The following is a 13,276-nucleotide window of genomic DNA, read 5'->3' on the forward strand; positions in this document are numbered from 1 at the left end:
AGAGCTTAGAGCTAAGTTTTGTGTTAAGGATTTGGCAGAATAAAAATCTTTCCTCCTAAAACCCTTTATAGGAAGGAATACAGTCCATGCAAATGTGCTTTTTCCTTCACTTCTCCTCTTGAATGATGTTGAAGCAGCCACCTTGGCTGTAGAGGGGAAGCAGCTGAGTGGTTAGTTTATGCCATCCTACACCAGGAGATTAGTCATTGTAGAGCTGGTGCTGGTGTAGCATTCAGCACTGACATTGCTCCTACCCTTGCACCCCATCAAGATGTGCTAGGCAGATGGTGGGATGCATTCCTTCTGGGCTTTAATGGGAGCTCTCTCTCCTTTCAGTTTGAAGTAGAGATTCAGAGGATTTCAGAAGCTTATGAGAGCCTGGTCAAGACCACCACTAAGAGGGAGTCTTTGGACAAAGCGATGAGAAACAAACTTGAAGGAGAAATTAGGAGACTTCATGACTTCAACAGGGATCTCCGTGGTATGTTACGCTTGCTTTTCTGTGTTTTTTTCCCCCCAGTTTATATGGTATTCCACGTCTCACAAGCTTCAGAGTAGCAGGCTTCAAAGGAGTGGGTTCACACGTGTTTTAGGTAAACTTCTGGAGAAGTCAAGCCCTGCTCATTGACTTAAGACAAAACTGCTGTCACCCCCCAGTTGCAAAGAAACCTTCTGGCAAAATACGAGAGCCAACTTCAGACAGTACTTTTGACTTGACTTTTACTTTGAGCTATTAAGTGTCCAGGTGCCTGATGGGAGTACTTTGAAATGTTTTTGGGCAAGGAAATGCCTTCTGCAAGCTGGCTTATGCTTTTTGGAACAGTGCAAGGGCTCTGGATGACGTTTTTGGAGGAGTGGGGCACCTGAAGGCAGGCCCTTCCCAAGGGAAACTGTTGCTTGCTGCAGAAAAATGCTTCTTTCCCAGGGCAGTGCCAAGGATGGGTGTCGCCAGGCTAGGGGCTGCCTTCCCCCAGGCATCTGGCTGGACCAGGGGCTGCACTCCACTGTGGGAAGGCACCCGTCCCCTTCAAAGCTGGGCAATTGAGACTGCAAATGCCTTGTGCATTTTGAACAGCATGAGAAGAGAACTGTTCAGATGCATCAGCCATGGATGGCAGAGGCTTTTTCCCCAGTTTCTGTAAATCTGAACCCAGCTTCATGGCAAAGGTCAAAGGCCTCATCTTTTATGTATGTGTCAGCCTCCATTTTCATGCCCTCCTTCAGAGAGTCTATTTATACTGCTCTGCTGGCATGCATCGTATTTTCTTGGTTGGCCTGCAATTTTATATACATATATTTATACTTTAAGTATTTCCTGTTTTTTGCAGAACGACTGGAGACAGCCAATAGGCAGCTAGCCAGCAGAGACTTCGAAGGGCATGAGGATAAGTCAACAGAGGGCCTTTATGTCACTCAGAGTGAGTACTGTGCTCATCTGTTTTGAAGGTGCATATATTTATATACGCACGCATATCTGTATATATCTGTATGTCTGGAGGTGAATACTCTGCTCTTAATAAGACCACTCTTAATTGTTATTGTCCTTAAGACTTGGTTTTACTTGACTAGTTCATCATGTACTCTTATTTGAGCTACAGATTGGATTAGTTTGCTGTTGTGGTATTTTTTTTCTCTCTGAGCACCAGAACCAGCAGTAGGAGATAATGGTAACACAACTTAGCTTATTTATGATAAATATTGATCTGAAATGGTGAAGTGTTGCTTGCATGGATCATCTCTGGAGCTGCATGCTTTTTAAAGAACCCAGATTCTTCTCTTGCCTGGAATAAGCCCAGAGCAACCTCTGCTGAGTTGTTAAGAGTGACAGGGGTTGACTAACAGGAGCCAGAGCAGAGCTGGACCCTCCTTTTTACAGAGGTTGGAAGAGACAAAGATTTCACAACTTCTGCTGCTATGAGAAACACCCATTCCTGTCTAGTTTTAGGCTCACATAGTGCCTGAGCACAGTGCTGCAGCATTTTCATGCCATGTGCTGACAGCTCCATGTGACCAGCCAGAACCCAAGCAGCTGGATGCTGCATGACAGCACCTGGCTTCTTGTGCATCCTGAGCATCTTCAGCATACTTCTAGAAGGGCTTGACCACCTGGGAGCTGTGCAGGACCTTGTTGGCTTAAATTCCATTGAAGCTAAATGCTGTATACAGCTGGTCCTTCAGTTTTATTTACTGCACTGAGAGCTTCCTTGGAAGATGAGCTGCAGCTGCAAATCCTTAGGTGGAAAACTGGCCACCTCCATTAGCAGTGTGGTGTTTGGTAATACTCAGCATGCCTCACCACCAGCCCTGCAATGTCCACCAGCTGCTCCAAATGCAGGAGAGCCTTCTCCTAGCTCCTGCAGGCAGTGACTATGCCCACATGACAACTTTGCTGAGAATTTGGTGTATGTGTCCACAACCCAGAAGAAAATCTAATGATCTTTTCCATGACTGTGTTAGCTTTGCCATATTAGCAGATGCCATAAGAGCTTGTAGATACTGCTGCAAATCCAAGGGTATGATCTGTTAAGAAAATATCATCGCTATGTAAGTCCTGGCATCCTTGGGAAGAGTTCACACGGGGTAAGTTGCACAGTGTGAACTGCAGACTGGGGTCTGCTGTCTTCATACAGAGATAGCCTGGCAGTGTTCCCATGTACTAGTAGCTACAAGGGGGAGTTAGATCCCCAGGATGTGCTCAATTTGTGTAATTTTCCAGCACATAAACATGCCCTGTGCTTCTGTTGATAAATATCTGGCAATAAATTTTGTGCTGTGCACTCAGCATATTACTGCTATCAATTCACAGCTTACAAACAAATATAGCTTTTTGAATCCTATCACATAAGATGGGCGGGATGCTTGGAGTGTCTCCTGGCTGGGCCAGAGAGCTAAATATTACCAATGTGATGCAGAGTGCTTCCAAGAATAGAAAAATGGGCACATGTAAAGCAGGGTCCTCTTCAGTTATGTTCTTTGGGCACGTGCAGTAATGACCTCGATTACCAGGGTATCAACTTAAAACACCCCTCTGAGAGCCCATAAGGGGCTTTCCTTGGAAATCCTGTGTCAGTGACTGAATCTGTACACTGGTATTTGTGAGTCTTCCACAGGGACAGAGCATGACCAGGATTGCAGCACACTGTCAACCTGGGGGTTTTGCAAGCATTGTCTGCACCTTCCTTACATCCTTTGATGGGGATGCTCAGGCAGAAAACTGAGAAGAGAGAGAGTGCAACTCGTTTTAGCTGCCACGTGTACACTTGTCTACTGAGACTGAAATAGTAATTTTAGAAGAGAAAAAATGGTGCCCACGTGCACTCCCATCAGCTGCTGCAGGTTTGTCATGAAACTCACGGTTTTTTTTTTTCTAAGGGTAGTAGCTTATTAAGTCAGATTAATAAGTGCAAATCTTAGTTTTCATTAGGAAAATAAAAACAGATTTCTAGTTCCTACATTTATGGAAAACAGCCTGAAAACATGGCTCTTAACATCCTCAACCCAGGTTATATAAAAAGACTCCAATATCAGCATGTTCCTGAAAGTTATAATTTTTAAGCCAGGCTCGAGATGAGATGAAGAGGGAAAGATAAAAATCCTGAGGCTTTTTTTGAACAGTCACCCTTAGTAATACTGCAAATGTACGATTAATGCTGCATGTGGTAGAACTCCAATAGTAGGAAAAACTCCTGAAAAAGAAGTCTGGCAGACAAGATGAGTTGGGATCATTTCTCAGTTCCTCACAGAGCTCTCCATTAGCAGTCCAACAGTGCAGAGCAGTTGTGCGCTCTGAGGTGAAGACTTGAGGTGAGAAAAACTTATTATTTGTAATAATAGTAGGCAAAGCCAGGCTTTATGCCTCAAAGTATTAAGTGCTAGGCATTTGTGCCTAAGAAAAAGGCTACTATTGTACTGGGGGTAGGACAACACTCACGTGTTAATTAGATGATGTTTTGTCAGAGAGAAAGGTTCTTTTAAGGCAAGACATGAAGCAGTGACCAATGAAGTCTTACAGGCACAGACAGGCGAGGGAAGAGCCAGGCAGGAGGAGGCTGAGAGGTTGCTATGGAAAGGGAGAGGCAGGAAGACTGAGGGTGGTTTCAAGGGCATAGAAAAAGCTTATGATATAGCATATAACGGGAAACATTTGTTTTGGTGGAGGCTAAGAATGTTGTGTGTTTTTTCTGGGATTTCAGGACTTACAGATGCTCTGTTCAAACAGGGATTTCTCCAAGGGGCTGTTTTTTCAGGTGTCTGAGGCAGATTGAGGTCTGTGCCCATCCACGTGGCTCTGGACCCATTAGTGGAGATGGATAGACAGTTTTGCAGTGTGTTGCTAGAGCCTCATACTTTGTGGGACTGTGCAGTGGCTGCGCTGTGTATGTGTATCTCTGTCCCAAATATTCCAGGCAAAGAAATGTTCCCATCAAATGAATCCGCCTGAAGAAAATGCTGACAGTAGATGTTTTTGAGCTGGGTTTTAAGCCATTTGGTATTAAGACAGGAAATAAATCAGGGCCCAGGCAAAAGTTTCAGGGATGACTGAAAGGGAGCTCCTGGCCCTCTCACAGCTGTGAGCTGCATGCAGGGAGGTGGGGAGCTGCTGCCTCCCTGCATCCAGAGCCAAGGGCATCCTGAAGAAATGGTGTTGTATAGCCAAATGCTTCTGCCTCCCTGCACCCAGAGCCAAGGGCATCCTGAAGAAATGGTGTAGTATAGCCAAATGCTTCCATTCTGTGGGACTTACCCTGCACTCCGAAAGGAAGGGGAGTGGGAAATCTGATTTCAGTTTTCAACGTGCGAAGATACAGTTCTTCCCTGAATATGCCATGCAAATGGAAATGCCCTAACTGTAAATCAGCCCATGCTTAAGCTGTCTGCAGTACTTTGTAGGGTAAGGAAAGCCATCACAAGTTTCGATGGAGATTTAATGACTTCCTCTGGCAACAGAGCATCAAACCTTTCTGCATCCCTGCTAGGTGAATGACCATATGTAACCATGTATCAACCCATTTATTAAGTACATTATGATTGATAATAATTATTAATGCCGGTGCAGATTGAGTGTATCTTTCTGTCTACTGTTTCTCCTTCAAAGTGGGGTCAAGACTGGTCTAGCCTTGGTGTACCTACCCAGCTTGACAACTGCAAAAGCCTTTTTACGAAGCACTGAAGTAGGCTTTTGGCTTCATCCTCCTCTTTCTTCTACCAGCCACAGAGTATCAGTGTAATGTCCTCAGTGTCTTGAGGTCCAACAGTCAGAGGCAGTGGAGAGACAGCTGGGAGATTACAACTGTAAACTACAGCAGAGAGGCCTTTTGGGGACTGTTCAGTCACAGGGTGTAGAAGTGATCCACCAGGAAATACAAAGAGTTCTTAGCTGGAGTCTGTTAGGTAAAAAGCACATGCCTGGGCAGAAGGTACATGCAAGTGTAGCACGGTAAATCAGTATTTTCAGACTTTAAGGATACCTGCATGTACTTAAAGAGAATTTAAGGTTTGTTCAACAACGACCTTCTTTCCTAAAACTTAGTGCAATATAGGAAAGTACTTAGAAAATGTGCCTCCAGCATTTTGGAGTGAGAAGCCGACGTGGAGAAGTGTTGAGAGCTGTTAAGTAAAATTTTTCTTGTCAGCTTTCTAGTGGGTTCAGTGGTCATTTTGTGTACAGAACAAAAATGTGCCCTGTATCCTTCTTTTAGGGTGGGATAGAAAATGTAATGCAGTAGAGCAAGTTGAGTGCTTTGAGTTCCGTGGATGAACATGGAAAGTGAAGGTCTCAAATCCTATTTTGCTATGTGCTGTCCTCCTATAATATGTATTTAAAATCTGAAGCACAGAAAGTCTGGTCCCAGCATGAGATGGTGAAGTGCTACAGGCCTGAAATAGCATTCAGCTTCCAGCTTCTTCACCCTCTAATTAAGTTAGCTGCTTGATAATGTGCCCAGATTTACACTTTCATACAATAGATATTAATGTTCCTTTTGGTGAATCTGATTGAAGTGAATGTCTTTGCACTGAAGGAAGAGACCTGCATGTCCAATATAAAATTTCTTGCTGATGTTGGAGGACTAAGGTGATGTCATACCAAGATGGCTTATGGTGGCAGTCAGTGGAATAGTCTGTGCAGCACTTGCTGGGCTTTGCTGGTGGACTTTGTAGAGGCCAATGTGCTGATGTTACTGCCAGGGAATGTTTCTGTGAGATGCTGAATTCTTCCTTTTAGGATAAATGGAAAGATGGTGGGGTGGATTTGGTCTCACCTTGACCACTGGTGCCTTGTTCCACATGGCCCAGCCTGTATGTATCTCATCTTGCTTCAGGCACCTACTGGCAGTGTGTAAGTTAAACCCATTCTCATTCTGTCTGAAATTAAGGAAGAATAAGACCCTTTTGGGGATAGTTCAGGTCTGAAATGGCCTGTCTTTGGCCACATGAAATTTTCTGAGCCTCCTCAGGGCAGAGGTGAGATGATGGGGATTCCAGCTTGAATCATCACACTTGGATGGAACAGGCTGGATATTAGGGGCAGATTTTCCACATTTCAATGTTTTTGGAGCAACTTTTCACTTCAGGAGAAAAATAATAAATTCTGTAATACTGTGTTTAAAAAGTATAAAATCAAAATAAGGTTTAATTGATGCCACATTATTTTTTTGAGGAAATTTCCCTTCCTGGAGGCTTGCCAAGTGCTCTATTTTTGTTGTCAGTTAGAAGGAAGGCCAGATTTTGAAATCCATCCCCTGCTCCCTCCAGTCATTAACTGTTTGTGGTCCAATGTCAGGGATCCAGTGACTGATGCTTGTGTTCCCTGAAATGGCTTCTCAGCATTGTCAGGGCAGAGGTAGATGGAGCTGAGCCTTCCACCAGGCCGCTTGCCAATGAAGTCAGTGGTGGGCCTGCAGTTTGTTGCCAAAGAAAAAGATGTGAGGGAAGCTGACTGAATTTAGCCAGTTGTGGGTTTTTTTAATGTCATTTTAAATCTTACCCAAAGAAGGGATGATTTTTCGTCACAGAGGTTATCTCCGTGTTTTAGTCTCACTCTGGTGCTTTAGGGTGCTTAATAAGGGAAAAGTACTGATTGCTGGACCCTTGGAGGAGTACTGGAAAGTCACCCAGGGCCCCCACAGGGTTGGAATGCCTCCCACAGCCCCCCATTCTCTGTATGGCCAGAGAAAGCCTGTTCAGATGCTTCCTGTCTTACTCTTCTTTATTGCTTTCCCCTCTTTACATTTTCAAACTGTCCAGCACAGATCTGTGTTTATTATTTAACTGCCTCACATGTTTTATATTTAATTATCTCCATCCTTGCAAATAAAATGGGCCAGGCACAGTACAGCTCACATCCACATGGCTGAAGTTTCTTGCTTCTTAGAGAAGGGCAGCAGCATCCAAGCTGGCAGCTATAAACAGTCCTTGATGTGGGCTGTCCTGGGTGTCATGTGGGAAAGGAGTAGCTGGTGCAAGCCAAAATTTTGTCAGGGAACATGCTAGTAGTTCAGCAGAATGGACAATTACAAGGCAGTGCTTGGGTCCACAAGCTCTTATAGTGCAGATGCAACCCAAGCTGCCACTGGTTGCTGCTGCTGGTGTTTGCATGAGGCTGGGCATGTGGAGGGGCTGAGTCTTGGCAGTAGGAACATCTTGCTCATTGTGACTCAGCACTGTGTTGTAATGGGCCCACTCACTGCTGCTTCGCACAATTTTTGCTTTTCTAGGGATGTAGTAGCTTACCCGTGGCACGTGGCGCAGGGCCTGTGAGCTGTCCTCCTAGAGCAGCTCTTGTTCTTGTCTTTCTTGCAGACAAAGAGCACCTGAAGGAGAAGGAAAAGCTGGAGATGGAGCTGGCAGCTGTGCGCTCTGCCAATGAGGACCAGCGGAGGCACATTGAAATCCTCGACCAGGCCCTAAACAATGCACAAGCCAAGGTCATCAAACTGGAAGAGGAGGTGAGGCGTGGGCAACATTTCTCTGCTCTGAGGCTAGTGGTGGCTCATGGTGAGGGCTTTCTCCATCTGGGTCCTGAATCTCTTCTAGCCATGGTGTGGTGGGTCTTTCTGCTCCCTTTGCACTGGCCCCCTTATAAAGGAAATGCATAGAATATTGAGCCAAACAAGCAAGCAAAGGAGGCCACAACCATAGATGTTTTCAGAGTAGAGCTTTCAACATGTAACAAGCAGCACCAAACTCAGCTAGCTGGTAGCTGAGGTAATGGTAGGACTCAGCAGAAATATAAAATAAAAAGCTGGGTACTCACTGACTCAGGACTGCAATACAAACATGTGATGTTGGTGCATTCCGTTTCTCCCCAAAAATTTCCAGGAGGCTTTTGAGATATGCACCACAGTGTAGGGCTTGGTAACTTTGCATCTGAACAGTGTTCTTAAAAGAGCTGACTGATCTGGCTGGAGACAGACCTTCCAGGATTTAGAGCTACAGTTTTTATCTGAGAGCTGGAAAACACCTGTCGTACCACAAGACACAAGAAGTGCCATCTGTGCAAAACCAAAGAGGTCTTTAAGGCTTCTATAAACCTGATAGTAAAAATAGATATTCAGATAGGAAGAGAAATCCCAGTAAGCCAGGGCACTTCAAACTGACAGACAAGTACAGAACAACATCTAGTAGCTGGAAGCTGGAGTGACACAAATTCAAAGAGGAAATAATGCTCAGTTTTAACTGTAACTAAGAGTGATTTCAGTTCTCCGTTATTGGAAGTCCCTGAATCTAAATTTATTTTGTTCTGTGAAACCTTCCACCCAAAGTTTTGGATTGAATAACTAACTGAAAGCCTATGCACTCTGGCAGATCAGGCAAGACTCTTCAAACAGGCCTATTTGGCCCTAAAATCTCTAGCCCTGTGGCCAGCAAAAAAGGAGGATGCTTTATGGGGAATAAAATAAACATAATCTTTACTATTGGAGTGGGCAGGCCATTGGTGAGGGGAAGGATGTGCACCTGGCAGGTCTGAATAGAGGTTCATGCTCTGACACAGACTGCTGGCATGATCTTGGGCAGGCCTTTCCCCCTCTCTGCCTCATTTCCCACCTGCACCCTCCCCAGGGCTGGCCTGGGGACAAATCCACAGGAGCCTGCTGAGTGCATAGATGCAAGGGGTCTTGTGAAGAGCAGAGAAGGTCCTTTCTCAAATACCTACAGGTAACTTTAGTTCATTGTCTTGGAATGAGGAAGGGTGAATTGCCCTCGGTGATATTTTGGTGTTTTTAATCAGGATAACCAGCATTGCAGACCCCCTGTCGGGCTAACGTAGGTTACTTGGAGTCTGGAAGATTTAAGGTGCTGTATGTATATATATATATCTATCTATATCTATATATATGTATGTATGTAAGTGCTGAAGATATTGCTGTTTGGTTCCTGACCGTTAGACCATTCTGATTTCCAATTTAGAAACATTTTAAAAACTTCTTTGCCTTCGGTGGAAGAAGAGGATCACATTAAGTGTAACTGCTCCTTTGTTAGTTAGACTAAAGCCTCCTCACCATCCCAGTGTATTTGGGGCAGTCCCTTAAGGGAAGCTGCAGGAGCCACTGTACCTTTAATCTGCACATAATTCACTTGACACTGTTTGCCTTCAAGGAAACCAAAGGATTTCTATTTGCATTTCATCACAAAGTGGCTGAATAACTGAACATTTTAGGTGGCAATGCCTGCTCCTACAGTAGCAGCATCATGCAGGGAATGGAAAAAGAAGGTTTAGCTCCTGCCTGCTCTGCAGACTGTCAGTGGGGTATTGGCAGGTAACACTGACTTGCTGAATACACACCAGTGAAGGCAGCAGAAGCATAGATGCAGATTTCCATGCAGGTGGTGTAAGAAGCTACCTTGTCCCTGCTGGGCTGTAGTAAATACACTTGCAGCCTTAGGGCTCTGTCTCTAAGGGGTTTGCAGTTGCCAGTTTCTAGTCCAGTCATCCTACAGAAATGTGCCTCTGCTGGGGATCGGAGTTAGGATCCTGGACTGTGGACTGGCAGAGCTGAGGAGAGGGTGAATGTTCCCCTTTATAGAGCTGCTAACCTGTCCAGGGCATGGTAGATGTTGTGGAGGTGGTAACCTCCTGCCTCTGGTATTGTAGACCTCAGGTGACATCTGAAGGTGATGCAATGGTATTTGCCAGAGTTTGTCTGTCAGACCCCTCAGTGTAAGCAAACCCACATTGACCTGGTAGTGTTTAACTGAATTTTTCATTCTAGGGGGATTTTGAATGAATTTTATCTCATTTGCCTTGTTTTAGTTGTTCATGTCAGTGTCATGCAGCTCAGGTGAGGTGCTGCCAGCACTTGCCCAAGCTCCTCTGCTCCCTTTCCCTTGATTTTGGCTTGTTCAGTCATTAAATCAGAGCATCTTTTCAGCAGTCTCTGTTGTTTCTGGAGCTCAGTTTGACACATATGCAGCAGATATTGTTGAAGACTCGAACCTTCATCTTAAACCAGGGATTTTTATTATAATTTAGAATATCTTGAAGGAAACACAAAATCACTCAAATGAAAATTACTGGTATTATTAACAGAGCTCTGCCTCATGCAGTGCGTTGTAAATCCACCCAGATTTCTTCTACCACCAGAATGTAATTAGGTTTAAAAGCTTGTTAAATCAAGGTTTGAGAAATAAGTAGTAGCTAGTAAGTGGAATTAACATAATATAGAGTACTATGTAAATCTACATTATCCTGAGTGCCTGCTAGTAGAAGGATTTAATTCAAAAATATGTAGGTGGTATTATCACCACATGTCATTTAGGAGACTGCTGCTGGAATCGTGTGTCTGCTCCATGCTTTGGGTAGAAGACTGAATAATTGGAGAGGGCTCAGAAAACTGCTGTAGAAATTATTTGGGGCCTAGAAGCTGTTATTTGCTGTGAACAATTAAAGTGAAGAGGTGGCTGAGCTCCAGTCCGTGCATATGAACATGAAGAGGGGATTGCTGTCAGCCAGATTAAACATTGCTCTTTAATGTAAGAAGAAATAATGAGATGCAGTGTTTGCAGGCTGAAGCTGAGCAAATCAGGCTGTAAATAAAGAGTTAGAGTAATTGACACTGAAAGAACCTACTTAGGGTGGTTCTCTAACAGCCTTTAACTGGAGACTCAAATACATGAAATAGATACTCTGTAGCTCAAACTGGAGTTCTACTTCTACTTCAGATATTTTTCCAAGATCCACTCATCTTTACTCAGATTTATTTGCTTCTATCAAGCCCTTTTAGCCTTAGCTCTTCTTCATCTTTGTTTTCCTAATCCCTGGGACAAGGACAGTGTTCAGGCAAGTTTGCCGATGTTGTGAATATGCAAATTGTTTCATTAAATGCTTCTTGCTCTAGTACATCACAATTTGGAAAGAGAACAAGAAGTAATTTGCTTAAATTGCATAAGAGAAAGCCAGATTAGGCATTAGGGTAAAGGTTTTCTGGCAGTAAAGGAAAATAAGCTGTGAAGTAGTTTGCAGGAAGAGGTTTGGAGTCCCTACTCTTGGAGGGCTTTGTAAACAGATTATGTAGACATGCACCAGGTTTTAGGTAGAGTTGACTTTTCCTTGCAGCAGGAGGATGAGCTGGTACCTCTTCAGATGCCATCCAACTTTTTCTGATTTGAGTCTGTGTATCTGTGAGGTCGTGGAGCTTAGAATCATGCATTTCTGAATGCAGTCCCCCCTCCCTATGAATGCATACTGCACTGACAAGCCCATTAATTTAAATGACAACATTGTGTCCTTCGTTTTTCAAATGTGGATGAATTTTTTGCTTATGCATCTACAGGCAGGATAAAAAATCCAGATCTGTCTCAAGAACCTCCCTATGTATTTATGAATGTGGGAACTGTCTTGTTGCACATCTGCAACAACGTTTTTTTCTAAGGTGGTGGACACATGTACATTGCCTCACCCACACAGGCAAAGGTGCACTCATGCGTGAGCATGTCAGTCCTGGGGCTCAGAGGGCTGCTGCAAAGCCACATTCTGTCTGCTGCAGTACAGATGGACCCTCCAGCATCCATCAGGACATGGGGGAGTTGATGAGGTTTGCTGCTGAGGAGAGACCCCAGGGGAGCCCCTTTCCCCTCTCTGATACATGCTCATGCAGCTGGGAGGTGGCACAGGCACCTTCCTAATGCCAAAATAGCACATTCAGCAAGAAGCCACCACTGTGTCTGTCTTGCCAAGTTGTGACCTCCTGAGGAGTGCAGTCTTCATGCTTCTGCCAGAGACTAGTGGGGGTTATAATCTCATTCATTTTCATGGAAAGCCCTGGGAGCTGTTAAGTGTTAGCTTGGATTGCGGCAGGGCTGGGAAGGTCACAATGCCAGTCACTAGCTCTGACTGGGGAGCTTTGCTTTTGATGTGAGCAAACCTGTATTTCACCTGTGACATGGATGGATTTAGTGTGGCAGAAGATTAATTTCAATAAAAAGTTATTTAATTATCATTGTAATCAGTGAGAGGGGACCTAGTTGAATCTAGCATCATACAAATAAAAAGCAATACTTCTTCGCAGCATGGGAGTCCTGGGCTAAGCAGAGAACTCTGGGTGAAGGGGAGTCCCACACAGGAGAAGAGACCCAGCACTGGTATTTGCTCCACATGCCCAGCAAACTTCTCACTAAATCCTCTAGATATTTAGACACAAATGTTTTGTGGCTATAGCTCCTGTATCCTAGCCTACATTGCAGTTAATTTCAATACTGATTTGAGTACGTAAAAAAGAGGTAGGCACTAGGATATAATTTGGGCCCTGGCCTCTGCAGCTCACAGCACCTCTCCAGCCTCTCTTATTTATATAGTTACCCAATGTCAGCTGGGGTTAATGTGTTTTTCTGCCTCCTCCTTTGCTTCAGGTCACAAACAAGTGTACAAATAAATGAGAGAGACTAGAAGTCCTAAAGAGAATCTTAGTGATCATGGCAATGACCTTGAGCATCTCTTATTAACCCCCAGACTGCAGATGGAGTCCAACTGAGGCTTAGAAAAGTCTACATGATCCAGCCTTCAAACTGATTCACCCTCCCTTTCCAAGTCAGAGGGTTAAGTCAAGAGTATTTTGAGGTCTTTTGAGGTTTGTTGAGTTCTTTGGGGTTTACAGCTTCAGTTTGTGTGCACTGTTGCTTTCTTTACTACCAGGCAGATATCTTTAGAAAGTTAAATTTAGTTATAGATATTTCAATATTACGTGAAATATCATATTCTATTTAAATATGTGAGTAGTTACAAGCATTTATAAATTTATGCTTGTGAAGATAAAATTAATGACAAAAAGTTGGGGGAGAA

The 13,276-nt window shown here is 44.1% G+C and overlaps 1 protein-coding gene across 2 annotated transcripts in view; it reads left to right on the forward strand.

Moving 5' to 3' along the window:
• AMOTL1 (angiomotin like 1) overlaps positions 1-13,276 on the forward strand; it is a 60,546-nt gene that overhangs the window by 32,082 nt on the left and 15,188 nt on the right. For both annotated transcript variants that reach the window (XM_051625300.1, XM_051625310.1), the window contains exons 5-7: positions 337-481; positions 1,329-1,418; positions 7,801-7,946. In XM_051625300.1, the coding sequence (XP_051481260.1) occupies positions 337-481; positions 1,329-1,418; positions 7,801-7,946 (381 nt within the window). The remainder of the gene's footprint in view (positions 1-336; positions 482-1,328; positions 1,419-7,800; positions 7,947-13,276) is intronic.

This window comes from Apus apus, chromosome 1, assembly GCF_020740795.1.
Source record: "Apus apus isolate bApuApu2 chromosome 1, bApuApu2.pri.cur, whole genome shotgun sequence".
NCBI lineage: Eukaryota > Metazoa > Chordata > Aves > Apodiformes > Apodidae > Apus > Apus apus.